This window comes from Crotalus tigris, unplaced genomic scaffold (assembly GCF_016545835.1).
Source record: "Crotalus tigris isolate CLP2741 ecotype Arizona unplaced genomic scaffold, ASM1654583v1 scf7180000017567.3851432, whole genome shotgun sequence".
NCBI classification, from domain to species: Eukaryota; Metazoa; Chordata; class Lepidosauria; order Squamata; family Viperidae; genus Crotalus; species Crotalus tigris.
In genome coordinates, this window is record NW_024096477.1 from 2,199,070 (window position 1) to 2,222,225 (window position 23,156).

A 23,156-nucleotide genomic window follows, 5' to 3' on the forward strand; every position below is an offset into this window, starting at 1 on the left:
TTGGAGTCAGGCTTTACAGGATAAAAAGTTGTTCCAAACATTTTTTTTTTCTATATAGTAACAGATGTGTTCATGTGGCATCAGTAACAATGAATCTCTTCTTTCTATAGAATTACAAAATGTAGACAAAATTCACCATTTTTAAATGCAATGCTAGGAATGACTCTACATATACATGTACATATGTATATACATATATGCATATTGTATAAATAAATAAGAAACAAGACAATTACTTGAATTTCTCTATTAGGGAAGCTATAGCCTTCCAGCTATTGTTGAACTACAGCTTCTAGCCAAAGACATTCCAAGTTAGTCCCTCTGATGCCAAAGTGATGAATCATGTCACAACTTCATGATACATTGCTTCTAGGCTCCCACAGGTCTCTTAAGACCTGTTATGTCAGAAGGCCTAGGGAAGTGATGGCGAACCTATGGCACAAGTGCCACAGGCGGCACTCAGAGCCCTCTCTGTGGGCACGTGCACCATCGCCCAGTCCTAGGCTTTCAGCTGGGTTTTATGAAACCTTTTCGCTTTAGGCCTCAGCTGCCGTGTACAAAAAAAAAGGTTTAATCAATCAGTCAATTTAAACTTCTCACGGGGAAAAAAAGATCTTGCAAAGTTGGAATTGATTGATTGAACTTTTTAGTCCCACCCAGTCTGCTGTTACCACTGCAGCCACGCCCACCCAATGGGCCACACTCACCCGGCACCCGACGATGCATAAGTGGGTTTTGGATTGCAGTTTGAGCACTCGGTCTCTAAAAGGTTCGTCATCACTGACCTAGGGACCTCAGGGAAAGGGAGAACTGATGAGATAGCTCCATTACTATTAGATCCCTTTGCCTATTTTGTTTTAACTCTTTATATATTTTAAGTGTTTTATTTTTTGTTATTGATAATTATTTTACATACTCTTATAGTCTTGTTGTATGCCTCCCAGAATTGCTTGTGAGATGGGCAGCTATAAGAGAGAGAGAAAGTGAGATATTTTCTACTTGTCACCTCCCCTCCCCCTTCTGTGGACAAGGATGTTTCCAGGATTCTTCATCATTAGATGCTAGGGCTATTCAAAGTTGTAACATCTGGACATTACCTGTAGAGTCCTGCTCAATTTGTCTCATGTTTAGTTTTTTTTTTGACACCAGGTTTTTAAAGAAAATATATTTTTTGAAAAGCATTAAAAAGACTAGCTAAAACATGTGGTCTTTCATTGAGGTGCATTAATTTGTGGATATTAATTACACAACTTGCTAAGAAAAGAATTCATTATGGAACATTAGAAAAACATGTTCAGCAAAAATCTGAACAGAAGGTATAATTTGCTAGGGAAATACTTAAAAAAAAATAGAAAAAGGGAAAGCACAGGAAAAAAAACCTGACAGAATTAGTATTAATTACATTTATAGCATTTTGTATGAGTCTCCTTACAGCGCAAAGCTGCCCAAAAATGTTCTTCCTTTAATTGGCAATAGCAGCCAACTGATGTATAATTACATATATAAACTATTTGGGAAGAATTGCTATTTATTAAGGAAAAGTTTCTTTAGGTAAATGTATGCTAACAATTAAATAAAGCCCAGTTAACAGAAATTGATACCATAGTAGAAACTTGCTAACAGACTAAAGAAATATTTGCTATTACATCCAGGCAAATAAAAATTATTTCCTAGCTCCCTGTTAACTGAATTGCTAATAGGAACATTTAGGAAGCTTTTGGCTAAAAAGTATTTTTGGCCTGCAAGAACGTGGGAACTAAGGGGTGGCAGGGAATTAAGTTATCAATTCCATATTAAATGTTTGAAACTGGGTTTAATTGATGTCTAGTTAGGTTTCTGGTAATTGTTGTTTTTTTGTTTCTCTTGCATAGTTTATCCTATTTATCTGCCTCGAGAGCAATCAGACGCTTGCAAATCAGTTTCCCAGAAGCATAAAATGCAGTAATACTTAAATATCTCTTTGGTAAATTAGACTGAATTAAGCATTTAATTTTAGATTTATAAATAAGGATATTGTGATTAAGTGAAGATAATTTTTATACATAGCATATGGAGACCCTGTTCGCCCATCATTCTAGGTTGGGATAGACAATCAGCAGTTCTTGAGCAACCTTCATGGAATTCCTCCAACTCCCTCTGGCTACAATTGACACTAGATAGGAAATACATAAAAACAATATTAAACTATACTTTAAAAATATAGTATAGGACAGGAATCATGAAAAGTGACTAAAATTTCACATCTCATAATATTTCAGCAATGCCACCCAAACTTCTTGTTCTTGGTTTATATGGCACAAGATTTTTACTAGATCTGCTAAATAGGCTGTGCTGTTGGCCCCCAATGTAAGACCTGAAATAAAGTTAATCTGGTTTAAACGTATCCTGCCCAACCCCCCCCCCAAAAAAGTCCCAAAGATCCCTAATTTACCCACTTTGTATTGCCTTGCCATGTGTAGCACTCTTCCCCTCTAACACCCAAATAATCCATATTTTGGTCAACCAAAAGGTTGCCTATTTTGCGAGAGTAAAGTATGATTGGCTGCTTTCCATACCACACAGTAAGTAATGAAAATGTCTTTTTAAAATATTTTTTTAAAGTTTTACACGTAACAGAAAAACTAACAAAGACTAATAAAAGATAATGAAAGAAAGAAAGAAAGAAAGAAAGAAAGAAAGAAAGAAAGAAAGAAAGAAAGAAAGAAAGAAAGAAAGAAAGAAAGAAAGAAAGAAAGAAAGAGAGTCCCTCTGAGGGAGATGGGTGGTTCACAAATGTGAAAAATAAATAAATATATTAAATTTAATATTTATTTAAATTTTATTATTTAATAAATATAATATTTAATATCTATTAATAAATGCAGAAAATGAAAAAATAGATTACTCTTCTGATTTCTTTCTCAGCAAAAAAAGTACAATTACAATATTGATCCCTGCTATAAAATTACAAAAAATAGCTCACTTTTTTCTATATCCAGTTTTTTCTAATAAAACCACAAATCATGAGTGTATTTTTTTTCTATATCATGCAAAAGTGTATAAGGGTTTTCCAATCAGCCATAAACACAGATGTTGTTTTTGTCTAATCAAAACGATTAACCATTTCTGCAAGTTCCATCATCTTCACTAATCCTTCCTCTGTTATGGGTAATGTTGAACATTTCCATTTTGGAACATAGAATAGTTTCACAGCAGTTACATATAATAAAGTTTTTTATATACTTTTTTCCAGTTATCTGTCCATTAGTCTTCCCCTACCCCCCCCCCCCAAAAAAGGTCTCTTTTTATTCTTTAACCTTTAAAATCTTCTGGATCAATCTTTTAGCTTTTTGCATGCCCATTAAACACAGTAAAATCTCTCTACATGTTTTCACATTTTCAGCAAAGTTTCAGAGTGCATTTACATATTCTAAACAATTTCTCTGGCAATCTATACCAACAAAACATTCTGTTTAGGTCTAGAACATGAAGTGAATTTTAATCCTTTCCACCACATATTTTGCCATTGAGCTATTTGTATATTACAATCAAAGTGTTTACCCCATTTTAATCATACATTCTTTCATTTTTGTTCTTCTTCTGTCTCATATATCAACAAAATTTTACACATTTTAGCAATACCATGATCATAATTAGTAGATAATTTTATCTCAAACTATGCTCAAAACCATAAAATCTAACTAATCGGAAGCTGCTTCTTCTTTCTATTTCTTTTTAATCTTTTCTTTCTGTGCTTTCCTTTTGTCTTTTTTATTTCTTTTTTAGAATAGAATAGAATAACAGAGTTGGAAGGGATCTTGGAGGTCTTCTAGTCCAACCCCCTGTTCAGGCAAATGGTTGTCCAATCTCTTCTTAAAAACTTCCATTGTTGGAGCATTCACCACTTCTGGAGGCAATTTGTTCCACTGATTCATTGTTCTAATTGTTAGGACATTTCTCCTTGGTTCTAGGTTGGTTCTCTCCTTGATTAGTTTCCACCCATTGCTTCTTGTCCTGCCTTCAGGTGCTTTGGAGAATAGCTTGACTCCCTCTTCTTTGTGGCAACCTTTTTCTTCATTCTGTATTTGTGTTAGTTTTTATTTTTTCTGTAAAAGATTTAATAAAATTTATACCAAATAATGATTTCCATAACTATTGAAATTTTTAAAATCGCCTTAGAGAGTCTGAGTGAAACAAATTACAACTAAATGACATAATGAATATATAAGGTGCTCCCTTAAGTGTTGCTATGATTAAATTTAATCTTATTTGTTTCAGCTTGCAACCAAACAGGACTTTTAACTACCGAATGCAGAAGACTAGAAATCATGGATATGAAATTCAATTCCTCTCGGAAATATGTTTCTATCAGCATACCATCAAAATCCCAAGTTATGTCACCACACATCAAATCAATAGATGATATAATTGTCCTTGGAATTAATCTCAGCAAATTTAACAAACCTACACAGTTTTTTATTTGTGTTTTGGGAGTCTTCCTGTTTTATCTTATTTATGGATATTTGCAGGTATGCACTATCATTCTTTGTATGTGAGTGTAAACAAATTGCCAGAAAACAATTTTCATGACTTATAGCAATTTTGATACAGCTATAAACTTTATTAAAATAGGAGGAAATTCTATTCCTATAAAGATAAATACATATTTGCACATTTGAAGGAAAGTGGGAATGCCCCCTCATTAATGAACTTTCTTAAAAGTTTTGCAAGGTTCAGAATCCATTGAAATATTTCAGGTAGACATTACTATTAGAAACTTTTATTCAACTTAGCATTAAGTTAGTTTATTAAACAGGAATTAGCAAGAATTTAAATTTTTGTGGTGATCTAAAGAATCATTACATCTTTAATAACATCCTTGAATATCTAAAATATAAACCTGGAAAATACGTGTTTTGTAAATATGATTTTTCATTGGTTTTATTATTTTCTGAAATGTAATTTATTATATAATCCATCTAGCACCTTGAAAATTGCTGAGAAGAAGAATATAAGTAAAATAGCTAATAGTTATGCTAAAGCTAAGTAGTTTTAAGCATTATTTGTTAGGTGAAACTTTGGGTTATGCCAGGGGTAGGCAACCTTGGCTCGTTGACTTGTGGACTTCAATACCCAGAATTCCTGAGCCAGCCATGCTGACTCTGGAATTCTGTGAGTTGAAGTCCACAAGTCATAAAAGAGCCAAGGTTGCCTACCCCTGGGCTATGCAGTTATGGATCCTATGAACATGCAGTGAGAAAGGTTTCTTAGAAAAACAAAATTAGATGTCAAGAAAAAAGGGTTCTGCATTTTCTTCCTACCTTGCTAGTACTAGTCCTAGCTGCTGGGATTTTTTTTTTTTTAATGGAATAGTATTCAAGGGAGTTGTCGTCTGGAATCTGAAGTGTCAGTTTGAAGTGAACATACAATCATAATGTATGTTCACTTCATAATGTTTATAATCATAATGTATGGGCTGTTGGTTTGAGCTCCAAGCTTGGCAATTTGATTGCAAACGTTTCGTCACCATTCGAGGAAACATTGTCAATGCGCTTTGAATTATGCTCGTCTGTTCGAACACTGCCTTTAAATTGGTATGAACGTTATTTGTTCGGATATTTCTGAGTCATGGTCTGGTTTTGGACTGTTTGACTGGCTAGTGGTTGTTGCCAGGCCATGGTCTTTTGTGTTAAGTACCATCTGTGATGCATGGCATTAGTGTTGTTTGTTCGGGTGCTTCTGAGCCATGGTCTGATTTCGGATTGTTTGGTTGGCTAGGCGTTGTTGCTGAGATATGGTCCGATTTCTTGTGGAGGGTTATGATTTTTATTGCTGCGTGATGAGGTGCCTATTTGTTTTTAAATGCTACCTTTGGGATCGTGGTTGAAGTAGTTCTTTAGTTCTCAGCGGTTGGTAGACAGGATTGATGTCTGTGTGTCTGTTAATACAGGTAGTTCCCAAAATTATGAGTGTTCATTTAACATTCATTCAAAGTTACATGATGAGCATCCCCTAGTGCTTACAAGTAAGTCCCAAAATTACAAATATTGCAGCACAACGGCAATCTTCGCCCTTACGAGTGACCGCAGTGGCTCTGCAACATTCACTCCGGTTATTCCCTCCCTCCCTCTCTCTAGGCACCAGGCCTTCAATACTCTCCCTGCAAAAATTGAGATCCTTCGCTTTCTTGGCTGCTCCAGGCCTTCGATGCTTTCGCAGAGAATGGAGGCCTAAAGTAATGTAAGATCTCACATGATCTCATGGTACTTTAGGCCTCTGTTCTCTGCAACAGAGAACAAAACCAAAGCTGGGGGATGCTTCCACATTCCTATAGAGGCCTGATCGGGGCATTGGAAGCCTTTTCAAGGCCGCTGCCACTTGGATCTGAGGCTGGGGAATGCATCTGCGGCCCACCGAATACCTGATCCGGGTTTTGGAGGCCTTTTCCAGGCCACTGCTGCCCAGATCTGAGGCCGGGGGACGCTTACGTAGCTCTCTGGTGGCCCATTTCTGGGTGGCAGCAGCCTGAAAAAGGCCTCCAGAGCACGGATCGGGCTGTGGAGGGGCATAGAAGCATTCCCAGGCCTTAGATCCGGGCAGCAGCAGCCTGAAAAAGATCTCCGACGCCCAGATGAGGCATCCGGTGGGCCGCAGAACCGTTCTCTGGCCTCAGATCTAGGCGGCAGTGGCTTGGAAAAGGCCTTTGGAGCCCGGATTGAGCAAGGGAGTGATCTTGTTCAAGGTATGAGATTCACTCTATGAGTTTTCGAGTTATGAGTTGACTGGGCAGGCTTCATAAACTCAAGGACTATCTGTATTGACTTGGTGGAAAACCAGGCTTCGAGAAATTCTCTTTCTCTCCTTGATTTCCTCTGGGCTACAACTGTGATCCTGGTTAGATCGAATTTGTGTCCTTCTGAGTCTTCATAGTCAGACATGCGGGATAGTGGGTCATGTCTCTTGATGGCAGTCTGGTTGATAGCTTTTTTCCTGTTTGGCCCACATAGTTTGGACAGACGAGCTTAATTCAAAGTGCCCTGGCAATATCTCCTCAAATGGTGATGAAACGTTTGCAAATTGCCAAACTCAGAGCTCAAACCAAGAGCCCAACTACCAACCCGAGCTACTAATATTCAGACACATTTCAATCATAGTGTATATTTTAAATGGGAACTGTTGGTTATCTAGTCCCATTCATACAATTTTTCACATAAGAGAAAAGACAGATTGTCCACGTACAGATTGTTTGCCCATGCAAAATAAGGCAAACCAGAAAAATATATCTGAATAATGGACCTATAGGAGAAGCAACAAGTAAAAATTGTGCTTTCTGCCAGGGAATTTCTTCAGGATGAGTGGATAAAAATAGTTTGAGGTTCCCTATAAAGAGAATAATGAAAGAAGATATGATTCAAGAACTCTACTGAGTGACCAAATGATCACTGACTGGTCACACATACAGTTCCCATTTGAAAACCACCACCAAGGAGTCTACCGCTATTCTGAGAATACTGTTCCATTGGTTAGCACTATTCCATTAGTTATTCCTGTCAGGAAATTCCTTCTAAGCTTCAGTTGAAATCGTTTTTCTTTTAATTTCATCTATTAATCCTCGTCCTCTCCTGGTTTTTTGCCCACTCTTGCGCAATATATCATTTTAGAGATGTCTATTCAGCCTTAACTTTTGTAAACGAAAATATGCCCCAAATCTTTAACCATTCTTTGTAAGGCTTGGTTTTTGGACTCTGGTAGTTTTCCTTCAAATCCAATCCAGGCTCACTAAGTCTTTATCTAGAACTGGGGGCAGTTTTCCAAGTGCAGTCTAACTATGGCAGAGTACTATGGAATTTTATCTCCTTTATCTGAATACAAGGTTTTTGTGATATAACCCAAGATTCCTTGGATCTATTTAGCTGCTACAAAACCATGCCTGTTCATACAAAACAATCCTTTGCAGTGATAATTTATACCAGGTAGTTACCTAGCTAGCTAGCTAGGCCCCCAGATGCTTCCTGCATATACTGCTTCTAAGCCAAGTCTCACAGTATTGTACCTAGGCATTTGATTTTTCTTACTCAGAATCATATTACTCAAAGAAGACACACATAATTTTAAGGCTTCAGTCCTGATGAACATGATAATGACTAAATTCCGTATTGCTAGCAGCAATATTGATGTAAGAGAAGGCCCTGAATCTCCATTGTGTGGATTAATTTCCATCTTCTGCATTAAAAAAAATTAGCACCAATTGGAATTTAAACTTCAATAGAAATGACTTTTATATTTTGGTGAACTAGCAACAAAATGCTTATTGAGCATTTTATGAAAGTTATATAGTACCCATTGGAGCATTTTATACCAGTTTCACATAGTTATTGATGGAAGTTTGAACTAGATGTGAACAGCTCAGTGAAAACAAGAAATGAATGTGCAGCTGCAGTAAAATTAGCAAATATTATGCAAAGATTTGAAAATAAAATTGCAATAAAATGCAGCTGTTCTGAATAATATTAAAGCAGGGGTTTTTTTACATTTTTTTGTTGGCTATGCAACAATGGCTTGCTTTCTACAATACGCTAAACCATAATGAGTGAGTTTGTATATCATACTGAACAAAAATATTCTGCCACAATCAACCTTTCTTATAAGCAACATTCCCATGTTTTGCTTGCTTTTGGAGTTGTTTGTGCCTTGCACTGGTAGCAGGCTCAGGGCTTGTATGGGAGGCAAGTCAAGTGACTGCTAACTGCAATTAGTATGATGTGCAGTCAATTATTGACGAAACATGGGCTTATTTTTCTAAAATAAACCATGGCTCGTTCACTGATTCATTTGTGCATCATCCTAAATCGGAGATAAACAAACCACTTCATTATAATGTGGGAAGACATATGGTTTCAAAAGGTAATTGGTTGATATATAATAGCTAAATCAGACATATTTGGAGGGGAGGACTTTTTTCATGTCTTCTATTTATGCTAATATTGATGCTTGTATTATACATATTGATGATGTTCAACTATTAAGTACATTAATTATTCCCAAATTAATTTATAAGTTAATCAGTTCTATGTAGCCATTGATATAATAATGCCATGGATTATACCTGATAAAGACAACAAATTTCTCATCCAAAATTAAATTGAAAGTTGATATTACAACTCATATAATATGATTACATGCCATATTTTGCAATAACTTTCTGTTTCCTTTCTCTCTAGGAACTAATATTTTCAGTAGAAGGTTTTAAATCCTTTGGCTGGTATCTCACATTAGTACAATTTGGGTTTTATTCCATTTTTGGACTTATAGAACTACAGCTTATTCAAGACAAGAGGAGAAGGTATGATATTTATTTTTATAATCTTAAATTTTGATTCTTCAAAGCTTGATTTTTATAAGTAGTTTTACTAGGTGGACAAGACTTATGCAAAAATTTAGCTCCAGTTTGTAAAATAAAGAAAACTATAGAGACAACTCAGGATAATATTCTTCAGAAAATTACATGTTAACTTATGAAACTGTCTGGAACTGATGAATTTTCAGAATATGAGTGACTTTTAAATATAAATTTTTCCCCCATTCCATTTTAAAATGTAAAATATTTATATATAAACGTAATTTTTGGATCCTCATATCAAAAATTAGTGCAGAAGTACAATTAATAAAATATTTTTCAGCAACATGCATAACTTTCACATTTAACCTTTAATTAAAAGGAAACCTATATTTCGTTAGTTTATATATAGCACTTCTACACATAAAATATATGAAATAAAAGATATTTAAAACTTTTAAAAGAATTTTTTAATTGGCTTAGCATACAGTGAAAATGCTTCTTAACATCTGGAATCCAGTGACCTGAGTGGCTTCCATGCATAAAGTAGACTAGGAGAGCAACTTCTTCCTAGACCAGGGGTAGGCAACCTTGGCTCTTTTATGACTCGTGGACTTCAATTCCCAGAATTCCTGAGTCAGCTTGGCTAGCTCAGGAATTCTGGGAGTTGAAGTCCACGAGTCATAAAAGAGCCAAGGTTGCCTACCCCTGTGCTAGACTGTAATGTACAAGTAGTCCTCGCTAAACAATCGTTTTATAATTGTTCAAGGTTATAATGGCCACAAACAAGTGCTTTGTGACCCATAAAACATCCCTGGCTGTCATAAATGGTCATGCTGTCCCCCATGTAATTGCCTATCAGATTAATCAGTTTTATAGTTCATTACGGTGTACTGCAGTCATGTGATTGCAATTCACAAAAAAAAAATTGCCAGTTTCCAGAAAAAAAATCCTATTCAGTTGAACTGTTTTACTTCAATCATGCATTTGCTTAACAATAGTGTAGTCACTTAATGGCTGCCACAAAAAAGGCCAGAATATTATTTCCGGTCATGAGGGTGTCTCAATTTATGACTTTTACAACTTACGACTGTAATTCTGTCAAGGAATTCTAAATCTAAATTTAAAATAAAATCTAAATTCCTAAATGTGAAAGAACTGTCTGTTCAGCCATTGGACTTTTATTCCATCTTTCTACCAATGAAATGCACTCAAAGCAACTGCGGAATTCATGGGGTAGATTTTATATCGGGCTTTTTTATGGGAAATCAAAGGGCGAAATTGTCAGCACAGCTGTTTGAGAATTATCCTATTGATTACTATAAAAATGAAACAATCATTGCTATTGAGACCATATTCTTTTTTTTTTCACCATGTGGGACAATAATGTGGGACAAAGCATAAAGACTGTATAAGTTCTTTTTTTACAAAAAGAAAAAAATTGAGCGCAATTGTAATAGTAAAACAGAGGCTTTACGTTGAGTAGTTAAATATGTTCTGGCTTAATGTTTAATAAAATTCAGATTTCAACATCTGTATATATACCATGCTTTGCAAAAAAAAAAAAAGCCACCCACTTCATTCATACTTTTTACTTAGCAAAATAATTAATCTTCTCTATAGTGTTGCCATTTGTTCCCAATATTAGAGCTTCATTTATATTTTCCAGGATCCCAGGCAAAACCTACATGATAATAGCTTTTCTAACAGTGGGGACTATGGGTTTATCAAATACCTCCTTAGGATATCTGAATTATCCTACACAAGTAATCTTCAAGTGCTGTAAACTGATCCCAGTTATGATAGGAGGAATCTTTATACAAGGTATGGCTTATTCTTGCTATTGATTGCTCTTCATTTCAAAAAATAACCTTGTAAAGCCCCTATATTGGTTTCTCCTTCCCCCTCTCCAACCTCCACTAAAAAAAAATCTAGAGGACTTAATTTTGATCAATAGCAAATGTGCATGAAAACAAAATCAGAAACAAGGCTTCAAATCCACTTATGCTCTCCAAAGAACTTTTATACATCTTGCATATCTTGTTGCTAGCAAGAATTGCAAACTATTTTCTGCTACCTGTAGGCTGTTGAGATAATTTTTAATATAAGATTGGTAAAATATTTGAAACTGCCTTGTTATAAGAATTATCTTATCTGCTTTTGGTTTAGCCTGCCTAAAATAGAGAGAGAATATAAATAATAACATTAAGTGCTTTGGATTAATTCAAAATTCCATCACTCATACATACAGTATATGAACATCCAAAGTATGTTGTGAAATACAAGAAAAGAATTGTTCGTTTTCTTCTTCAGTAATCTCAGAACACATCACTGTGTTCCTAACCCTTTTGTGTACTTGTTGATCATGCCACTTATGAGCTATTTCAGTGATAGTACATAGTTAATTAACTGATTATAACTATGAGGAGGACAAAGTAGAACACTTATGAATCATTTGAGAACTCTTGCACAGGGGAGACAAGCACAAAAGTATACAGGGGAGAAAAGCACAAAAGTATAATATCCCCTATTAATAAAATTCTCCAAGTCTAGTGTTCCCCCCCCCCATTTTGCTTCACTATAATAATCTATGGGAAGAAAACTGGTATATTTTTTGTGGAAATTATTATGTGTGGAAAACTGCAAAAACTGCCTTTGAACTCCATTCTTAGATATTTTTTTTAAGCAGCTAGTTCTGCTTCTGAAATTTGACTGCAGTAAAGTTATTTAGCTGGATTAACCACAGAACAGTAATAGGTGGATTAAGTGATAACAATTAAATTTGAAGTCAAATGTTAAAATGATTTCAAGGCTGAAGTTCTCTTTACTGTTTAAATTGCAAATTTCAGACTTAATGTCTTTTGCAAATACCTGAAACGGCTCAAAACGTGATGAAGTGTACCATTTAAACATGCTTATGATAGAAGGATTTAGACGGCATGCAAATGGCAGTATAAGCCAGGCAGAGAATGCACATAAGCCCTCTGTTGTGATATTGTGTCAGGATGTTGACACAAAAGGACTGCTTCATGTGTTACTTTAATGCCATAGTGAGTACTTCAGCTTTGCTCCTCACATCAGTATAGATACATATATATGTAATAACAAAACAGTGTGGAAAGAAAAGGTAACAGTACAGTCCCGGAAAAGAGCTGCACCAGTTTGCAAAAAAAAAAAAAAAAAAGTGTTTCACCTGTTTTTGTCATTATATACAAGAATACCCCATTACTGCAAAACATTTTGAAATATATATATGACAATAAATGAATGGGTTTTTAAATGCCACAAAATTAACTGTTCTTTTTACTGTAAATATATAATATATGGCTATCTTACTGATAACTACTGTACTGTATGTATGTATGTACGTATGTATGTATGTATGTATACACAGAGAGCGAAAAAGAATATTATGCAGTGTGGAAATAGCCCACATAAAAAGAATATTAATGTAGCATCATATGAATGGGCTAAAGTACTCTGCCTGAGATAATATCAACATTGTTTCTTCTCTCCCCCCCCCCTTTTTTTTTTATTTTAACAATACAGGGAAACGTTACAATATTGTAGATGTTTCTGCTGCAGTATGTATGAGCTTGGGCTTAATATGGTTTACTCTAGCTGATAGCACAATTGCACCAAATTTCAATTTGACAGGTAACTTTTATGTTTTGGAATTTTATTCTTTTTTTAAACTTGGAAATACATGCTGATTACAAAAGTGAACATATAGATAAAGTGAAACTATTGACTGGTTGAATTCAGACTCTTCTGCTTGAATTCCTGTAGGGACATGAATAGTTACACAAAACAGGGACTCTTGTTTATTGAGGTCTAGTTAACTTGATACTGGTCCAGGAAATATTTCAGTTTAGAAACAGTCATTTATATACAGAATTACAACACTTGGGAAAGGGTGCCTTACAACCCGCAGGACATTTCTGGCCATCATAAAACTTAATGCTGCATGCACGTGCGCACACACATACCCTGCATCAGATGACTGTGTCGCCTTAAAATTGAGGGCATAGTTGGAAAGCTTGAACTACACACAATTCAAATACTAAGCTTTGGATATCATATTACTTCCCTGTTTCATTAACTTGGTATTTGAATTTAAACATTTATAGTGGATTCAGAAAGTATTCAGAAAGTATTCAATTTTGTTATGCTGCAGCCTGTATTCTACAGTTGTTGAAAAAACATTTCTCATTAATCTGCCCTCAGTATCCCATAATGACAAAGTGAAAACAAAATTTTAGAAACGTCTATAAATTTATTCAAAAGAAAACTCTGAAATATCACTATTTCATGCTAAACAGACAAACTAATTTCCTATTTTTCCTTAAAGTTTTTACTAAGTCTCCAACCAATTCATAATTGACTACTTTGAAATCTTTTAGTATTAGCTTAATGATCTTCTTTCCCCCCACAGCTGAGAACAGAGTATATTTTTGACGTGAATATTAATCTCTGTGATTGGACTGTCAGATTTGCTTATTATTACAAAGCTGTTATATGCTAGACATTTTCATAAATAAATATATCTTTTAAAATTGTAATTGTTGGCTATGTATGTCTATTGTTTAAGTATATTTACATTATACCTGTTTTTATTTTTCTGATTATTTGAAGGAGTGGTCCTTATATCCCTTGCCCTCTGCGCAGATGCAGTTATAGGAAATGTGCAGGAAAAAGCAATGAAGTTGCACAGTGGTTCAAATTCTGAAATGGTAAATCCTCATTTTTTTGTAATGTCTTTTAATTGATTGAGAAATATAGAATTGAAATGTAGCTCTTTTGTTTGAAATCATGTTAAAAATTCAGATGTAAAAATATTAGAAGAGATATTACTGGTTATATAGTTTATATTCTGTTACTCTGATCTAAAAGAACGATTAAAAAAATCTTTTGTTTAAAAAAATGTATCAAAACAGTTTTTCAAATATTCAGCTGTTCCAGATGGATTATGTATATTCATAGTATGTTATGCATTCATTAGCCTCTTTGTTATTATCCTTCAGTTAGAAAGAAGGCTGCCACTACAGACTTGTTTTAACAATTACTCCGTTAAATGTAGCAATAGCTCTCAATAGCTGACATAGATTGATATATTGGAGTGCTGTTTTTAAATCTGTTTTCTTTATTTATAAATCTGGTAAACAGAAAAAAGGAAGAATCTGTTTTAAACATTCAAATTGTCTCAAGATGTTTGATAATTGACTACAGTCCCTAATAATTATAATTCGCCAGACTGTAATATTAAATGTTACATATTTGTAAATAGTACTGAAGCATTAGTCACATTAGCACAGCTCAATTTCAGTATCTTTTATTGGACCTTTTGATCCCTGATATCCAGATTATGGAACTAGAGCTGTCTGTTCAAAATATGGTCAGGCTAGTTAAAAATAACTTTTGTACAAAATTCTAATTCAGTTTCTCAACCATTTCTGTCTTATCACTAAGTTAAAATTAACATTACTCTTCCACATAAAATGTTTGGACAATATTTTAATATATATTAGATATTCAGTAATGTCAGGATCTTTTTAATGTATTTAGTCAGGGGCACCTCTCAGTTTTCTGATGTTCTGTCTCTGGAATAAAAACAATATGCCCTTTAATAGAAGGAGAGAATAGTGCATTTTATTAATGTACTACCGAAAACAGTAGGCCTTGATTAAGATATAATGACCCATTGATTTGATGGAGATTTAAGAATGTATTTCACTGAAATCAATGGGTCTTAAACATTTCTAACTTTGATTCCCCATAATGTACTGTGTACAGCAAGGATTACAAATCACAGTTCTTCACCAGTATACTGAAGTGAGAGCCAAATTGTATTATCCATGGAATAGCCATAGTTTAAACTTTTGCTCCTGGACTTTTTGTCTGAAAATAAATAATAATGCGTGTTCACAAATTAGCTGTTTCAGGAGAAAAATGGCAGCCAGCGCACAGGAATATAATACAATACCAGTAAAGGATGAAATGCCTCAATGCTACTTTTTGTATCAAAATAGCATCTTAGGATATAGCCAGTCTTCTGTTTTAGTGAAAATGTTGGACTAAAGTAAAGTGTAAGTCAGTTAAAAGCAATGGTTTATTATTTTTCAGAACCGAACCGGAAAATTTTCTCTAGTACCAAAACGTTTTAATTTTTGAAAATTAATACAATACATATCTCTTTTTTTCTTCCATGCATTTTTCCTATGAGTGCAGGGCCCACTTTTTGGAGATTAACCAAATGTTGATCCATTCATTAAGACAGGTGTTGCCTGCTACACTTGTCACCTGCGCTTGATACTGTGGGCGGAGTAAAGTGAGTGGCGCAAAGTCATCTGGTACTCACGCTTAAGGCAGGACTATAACTCTCAATCTCCTGGTTTCTAGCCTGGTGCCTAAGGCTCTTAAACTAAACTGGTTGTCTAGGGCAATGCATGACACCATTGCATAATTTTCCCAGGGATTATCTTATTTATTTAATTTGTTGACTGCAAAATATAAGTTAGTTATGTGAAATGCAGATTACTTAAAACTAATTGTGAGTCAAATTCAAATTATTTAGAAATAGACACCCTAATTGTGTTAGAATTTTCCTTCATCCAATTTGAAAAATATATAAAAAAGTATATTGCATTACTAAGGGAATGTTTGCAGATCCACAGAGCAAATTTGTGACATATTTGAAATAACAGAAGTTTAAATAATTTGTTTTTGTAATTATTCTAGGTTTTGTATTCCTATTCAATAGGTTTCCTGTACATTTTATTGGGACTGACATGCACTGCTGGCCTAACTCCTGCAGTAACATTTTGTTCAAAGGTAAATGTGTTGATTCTATTACAATTTTCATTATTTTAAAATGTAAACTTTGCATTTATGTGCTGTTGGGGAACTTGTTGGATGAACTGTTTAATTTTTTTTTCTATTTGTGCTGTTTATAAATATAAAATAAGAAAAATAAATTGTATTATTCATTAAGGCTGAAAGATAGTCCCCTTCAACCAAACTGGGAATTATTTCTCAGTAGATACATCTAGCATTGTACAGTAATACAACAAAGCTTGAAAACGCTTATATGTAATCACCCTCATCAGAATTACTTCGTATTCTTTGAAATGTCAAGGAATGTTTATAATTTAATTATTGCTTTATCCATTATTCATCAAAAATTAAATACAAACTTTGAAAGCTTTAAGCACTTTTACTTTAGTTCAGGCAGCATATTAAAGACATTTATTTCATTTTGCAATACCTCAGGGTTTGTTTAGCATTTTACTAATAATGTTGTTATTGTTCTTGCAGCGCCCAGTTCAAACATACGGCTATGCATTCTTATTCTCCTTGACTGGCTATTTTGGAATCTCTTTTGTCCTGGCTTTGATTAAAATCTTTGGGGCTCTTTTAGCTGTAACAGGTATTCTTGAGTTTATACATTTACAGGAGAATTGAATCAGATGCCATGTTTGGATGAAATTTGTAAACTGTGTAATTTCTAGATGTTTGAAGTAGGTTGATGAAGGTCTTCTACTACAACTACAAAGCGCTCTATGTTTGTTCTGATGCCTATTCATTTATTCTGGATTTTTTTTTTGTTTGTTTAAATTCAGGTGGTGAGAGTGCAAATTAAAAAGCATGTAATGTTTTCATTTTGATATAGATATCATTGGAAAGAAATTGGCGTAAATTCAAATTCATATAAGAGGTTCATGAAATTCCATAATGAGCTATGGAAAAGAATAATCATTAATATATATAAATTATGCATTTAGCTGTTTAGAAATACGTTTTTATCCGACTTTTTTTTAAAAAAAATCTTTAATAGGGTTACAATGAAAACTGACCCAGAAATCTTCCAAGGGGTTAAAACAGGTGATATTCACCACAAAAAAATATTCTCAATCAGTTGTAAAATAATTCAGCTGAAAAAACCAAACATAGTCATTAAAATTTAAAAGACAAGAACAAAAAGCTGCAGAAGGAGCTTGACTTATTCTCCAGCCTTGTCCAAAGGCATTGACTAACTTCAACCTTACACTTGCTTCCATATTTGGATTTAAGTGACAACTGAGGCGATGCTATGTATTACTGCTTCTTTTGTTTAGCATAGACCAGAGGTAGGCAACCTTGGCTCTTTTATGACTTGTGGACTTCAACTCCCAAAATTCCTGAGCCAGCCATGCTGAGGGGAAAGGGAGAGTTTCCAAGCTGAGCCATGCTGGCTCAGGAATTCTGGGAGTTGAAGTCCATGAGTCATAAAAGAGCCAAGGTTGCCTACCCCTGGCATTGACTGTCTCAATAGCTGCAAACTAAGTCTCAGCTTGACCGGTAACAGCCACTGAGATGGCACCCAAAATAAGGCTGCTCGGTTGTCAACCAAATTTGCCAGTAGGTGAATGTAATTAAACCACTTTTCCTCCTTGTATCTCCATTTTTCACTCTTAAAATTACCATGACCATAAAGAAGCCCTTTGGGGTGGTGGTGACGGGGGCAAATAAGTTCTGTTACTGCTGCGTAATATTTCATAGGAAGACATTGTGGCAGAATAAGATCACAAGAGTGTTGAAGGGTTGATAAGAGGTCCTACAACTACGAAATTATACTGAATCAGACAGCTGACAAGCTTTCTTAGCAACATAATTGTCTGATATTGTGCCTACAGGGGAATTCCACTATAAATGCTCTGTGATATTTGACTATTCTAATACCTAAAGAGGTTGCCATAAGCTAATAACTACTGTAACTAGTATACTACAGTATGTGTTAGATAGCCTTAATCACCTATCTTCTACCAATTAATGAAATTGCTTGTCACCATTAATAAGTTTCATTCTGAGATGAAAGCTTTCTCTTTAATAACCAGTTATAATCACTTACTTTTAAGACACTGCCTTTCCTTGATCTAACTTCTAACTGTTTTAAGCTTAAACACTACAGCAATTTTCAGTAAGAATGTGTGTTGGACAGACAGGTTGGAGCCTATGGCAATTGAAATCAAGCAATACAAGATTGAAGAAGCTTCATATTAATATTTTCCACAGCTTTCTTTGAGAAGTTGTATTTTAATTGGATTGGAATGAATATATAAAGTCCTTCTGTGTTTTTCTTTCCTTCAGTTACAACTGGAAGAAAAGCAATGACAATTGTCCTTTCTTTTTTGTTTTTTGCAAAGCCATTCACATTCCAGTAAGTATTTCTCTTGTATCACATTTTTGTTTAAAATTTAACATGTTTTATTCAAATATGTTCACAGTTAAATAATACACAATGAGAGATTTGCACTAGATCATACTGAACATATGCCCACAAAGACGTTTACCTGTCTTCATACATTTGCTAAGAAATCAAGTAGAAATAGAAAATATTGAAAAAAACAGACGGGCAACTGAGCAAACGGCTGTAGACATTTCTGCTGAAAAGCACAGAAGTGAAGATTGTTTAATGAAAGAGTAGCCTGGTAGGGGCTCCTTGTCTAATGAACATCGACCCTTTTTTAGAACACCTAAAACAAGATGTCTCTCTCTTTTCTTTCTCTCCATTTAGTTTTATTTTACTCGCATTCATTTCCCATTTCCATCCCCAGCACGCTTCTTCCTCTTTATTGCTGCCCCTAGTGAGACAAAGGAAAAGAATATACTGTGTACCTTTATTTGTGCATGTGGGGATGGGTTTTCTGTTTGTGTGAGCGAAGAATATTTGAGAGATGCAGATTAAGGATTAATTAACTTTTAAAATTTAAATCAGTAGGTATTGATTCAGTTGATTCTAATTTATTTTCGTGATTTTTTTGGAGTTTACATTGAGTCATGCATTTGTTAGGTGAAAGGAGTCTCCAGGATTGTTTTAGGCTAAAATTAGTAAGCCATAGTAGGTCAGGTGGGGAAGGTGGTATGTGTTTATCTGTTGTTGTTTTTTTCTGTCTGTTTTTACCTTGTGGTTGGAATAGCTACATCCAATTTCGGGTGGTCTTCCTTGAGGTGAATGCCGTATGTCTCTCTTTTCTTTACATATCCATTGTTACACTCAAGACCTTTATCATGGTGATGTTAGAATTATTTAACAGAACAATATGGATAAGGTTTAGTTAGATCTTCTGATGGTCATTCTCAAACTATGGCCAATAACAAGTATCTAATACTACATCTTCATTGTTATCATCATCAGACCTGCTTCTTTAATCAGTCTCAGTGAGCAGGAAGTAATTCTGCAGCTCAGTCAGTTGCAGAGTCTGAGTCTTGATCACGTGACCATGGGGATGCAACTGTGTGAAATGGTCATGTCACTTTTCTCATTGCCATGGTAACTTTGAACGGTTACTAAATGAACTGTTGTAATTTGAGGACTATCTGTATGTTCTATATGTCATGGTTCCGAAAAGAAGCAGCTTTTCAAAGAACTTTGAGGCTTATTCACCTTAAAGAATCCTTTATTTTCTGCATAGCTTCGGCACTAACAAAGTTAAGCCAAAAACTGAATCTTCCCTCCCCCAAACACCCATAACAAAGCATAACTCACTCCTTCATTTTACAGTCATCAATCACATTCTCCAATTAATGCTTACAACTGACCTTGGCAACACTGTGCTCAGACATTGTTATGATTAACTAACATATTTTCCCATCCACTAGGCTAGTATTATCTGCTTTAACTCTAGAAGTGCTACACAGGCTAAATAAGACAGGTTTGCTTCTTCATATATGGCAAGCAAGAACATCCGATGTTAGCAGTCTTGACACTATAACTCACTTCACTTCTACGGTGGCTGTTTTGCATTCTGTCTGAATCTTAAATGTATTGGATTGTTACACATGCAGGTGCTAATGTGACTCTTTCTTTCATTCACCCCTTTTAGGTATGTGTGGTCAGGTTTACTAGTTATCCTTGGCATATTTCTCAATGTTTACAGCAAGAATATGGATAAAATCAGATTGCCTTCACTGTGCCGTCCCTGGAATAAATCTCTGGAAGATAGAAAGACAAGGACGTTATCCCAAACAGTATAGAACTGGCATGTGCCCTGTGTTGCACTAGACTGTTTGCTTCTGTTCTTTCATTGCAATAGTCTCCAGCTAAATCATTTTCCAAAGGGAATGATGTTAAAACCAAAGGAATTGAAGGCACTTTTGTCTACAAAACTTTCTTTGAGCACTTGGACTCCCTTCTTGGAAGGGATGGTTGAAGGATGTCATTGGACAAGGAACGTGGAAAAATAATAATTCTTGGGAAAGCTGCTATTGAAATTGCCTCTCTAAATGGAGCATTTGGGAGATCGAATAATGTGATTAATCTGGGCATTTTAATTGTGCAAAAGGTGCTTTGGCAGTGGCTGAAATCAGTGGACCTTGTTTTACTGTTGGAATGTTTATTTAAATGTAATTTTGCATTGAAACTTAATTGAAGCAAATCAAACTTGATTGATAAAAGTGAAAAGTTTAAACCTTCAAGGTTGAAATCGTTATGCCTTTTTTTTTCTTTTTAAATAATAAAATCTATCACAGATTGTTTTTAACCTTTGTTCTCATTGTTTTAACACTGTGGATTTCTTCTGAGAAAAACTAGAACTCCTAAACCAAGGGTCCCCAATCCCTGGGCCATGGCCTCTTTGGAATCGGGCCATACAAATGGCAGCCAGTCCACACATGCATACACAGCCTGACTCGCACAAGCAGGCTGGCATGCATGCACACGTGTGTGCAACTCAACTTACGCAAGTTAAGCTGTGCACACCAGCCCACCGCTCACGCAAGTCAAATTACACATGAACTCGTGTATGCCAGCCCACCATTCATGTGATCTGGTTTCCCTCCCAGCTGGGCTGCCAAGCTGCGAAGGTTGGGGACCACTGTCCTAAACCATAAGGGCTTTTAGAGAAGAGAGCAATTTGCTATCTATGCATTTTCTATCATATACCTGATTCTTTTATGAAATTATCTTTCAACTAATATTACAAATAAGTCTGCACAAACGTTCTGAGTTCAAAATGGCCATTTGAGTGTTCCAAGCTTGAAATAAAACTGAAGCATGCTGAGATTTCTCTTTCAAGATTAAGATAGTGCAAATTGGTCCATTCTCAGAACAAAAACTTGGCTATTTTGAAGTGTCATATGATGAATATTCTGATCACAAAATATAACCTTGAACAAACCATTGCAACCTTATAACAAATTGTTCCGACTTCAAAATAGACAATTTCGAATATTCTGAGCTCAAAGCAAAATTTAAATATTTCAGTTTTGTTCTGATGGAACATTGTAATGGAATGTTTTAAGGAGGATCATTTGGTTCTGAGCTTGAAAAAAAATGCATTTCTCATTTTATTCACATTTCCCTTATAAAAGTATTCAGAAAGGTTTGATTAGCCAACCAACTTACATCATTCCACAAAATACTGTTTCTTGTTACTTCTGTACATTAAAATGAAAGAAGAGAAGGCTGGGAAAATAGCTAGGGAGTAGCAGATGAATTATTTTGTACCTTTTTTGATATTGTAATTAAGTTATAAATTTGATCATTCTGTAAAGTTTTCTGTAGCGTGTGTTTGTTTTTAAAGCAAATGCTAAAATACTGTGCCACACTAATTTTATAGTTAAATAAATTATGCACATGAGTGTATACTTGCATATTTTACCTACATTATTTTGTTTTTGTAATAATCATGAAGATCCAGAACATTTGTGCAGGATAATAAAATCCACCCTTGCAATGGAATTAGTCTGTTTGAACAGATCATCAGAAGATCTCAAGCAAAATCTTTTATCCTAAGCATCTGAATATTCCATTTCGAGAACAAAGCATACATTTTGAAGAATATAATATTGTACTTCCTATCAGGTGTTCCTAGGTTTTATAAGAGATAGCAATAGCAATAACACTTCAACTTATGTACAGCTTCACAGTGCTTTACAGCCCTCTCTAAAGGTTTACAGAGTCAGCATATTGATCCCCAACAATCTGGGTTCTCATTTTACCGACCTCGGAAGGATGGAAGACTTGAGTCAACCTTGAGCCGGGGAGGATTGAACTCCTGGCAGTCAGCAGAATTAATGTGCCATTCAGAGAAGAGCTACAAAGATGATTAGGGGACTGGAGGCTAAAACATATAAGGAAGGTTGCTGGAATTGGGTATGTCTAGTTTAATGAAGAGAAGGATGAGGGGTGACATGATGGCAGTGTTCCAATATCTCAGGGGCTGCCACAAAGAAGAGGGAGTCAAGCTATTCTCCAAAGCACCTGAAGGCGGAACAAGAAGCAACGGATGGAAACTAACCAAAGAGAGAAGCAAGAAGAGAACTAAGGAGAAACTTCCTGATAGACCAATTAATCAGTGGAACAACCTGCCTCCAGAAGCTGTGAATGCTCCAACAATGGAAGTTTTTAAGAAGAGACTGGACAGCCATTTGTCTGAAATGGTATAGGGTTTCCTGCCTGAGCAAGGGGTTGGACTAGATAACCTCCAAGGTCCCTTCCAACTTTATTATTCCAACCAATATGACACCACAGAAAGGTAGTTCATAGCATTTCATCATAATTTGACAAAGGGTTACTTTATTTTACACAGAGATACGAAAAAGATCAGTTTAATTTTTTTTCTTTGGCTAACCAACTGTTCTTATGCATTTCACATACAACGAATCTTAATCATTTTTGGTTGGCAGCCCGCTCAGCATCCATTTTACATTTCAAAAGCCGAATGAAAGCAACTTATATTTTCTACACTTTCATTAAAAAAAGATAACCAGTATTGGCATCAAACTTAATTTCCCAGTTTCTTGGCTGAAATCATGATAAAAGAGCTCACTCTGGGAAAATGAAATCTATAGCATAGCACTG

The 23,156-nt window shown here is 35.1% G+C and overlaps 1 protein-coding gene across 2 annotated transcripts in view; it reads left to right on the plus strand.

Annotated features, from left to right (window-relative positions):
• SLC35B3 (solute carrier family 35 member B3) overlaps nt 1-21,938 on the plus strand; it is a 30,521-nt gene extending 8,583 nt beyond the window's left edge. For both annotated transcript variants that reach the window (XM_039350226.1, XM_039350236.1), the window contains exons 2-10: nt 4,258-4,508; nt 9,201-9,322; nt 10,986-11,140; nt 12,866-12,973; nt 13,952-14,049; nt 16,055-16,147; nt 16,631-16,742; nt 18,443-18,512; nt 20,179-21,938. In XM_039350226.1, coding sequence (XP_039206160.1) covers nt 4,258-4,508; nt 9,201-9,322; nt 10,986-11,140; nt 12,866-12,973; nt 13,952-14,049; nt 16,055-16,147; nt 16,631-16,742; nt 18,443-18,512; nt 20,179-20,329 — 1,160 coding nt within the window. In that variant the 3' untranslated portion in view covers nt 20,330-21,938. The remainder of the gene's footprint in view (nt 1-4,257; nt 4,509-9,200; nt 9,323-10,985; nt 11,141-12,865; nt 12,974-13,951; nt 14,050-16,054; nt 16,148-16,630; nt 16,743-18,442; nt 18,513-20,178) is intronic.
• Nucleotides 21,939-23,156: the final 1,218 nt, after the last annotated feature.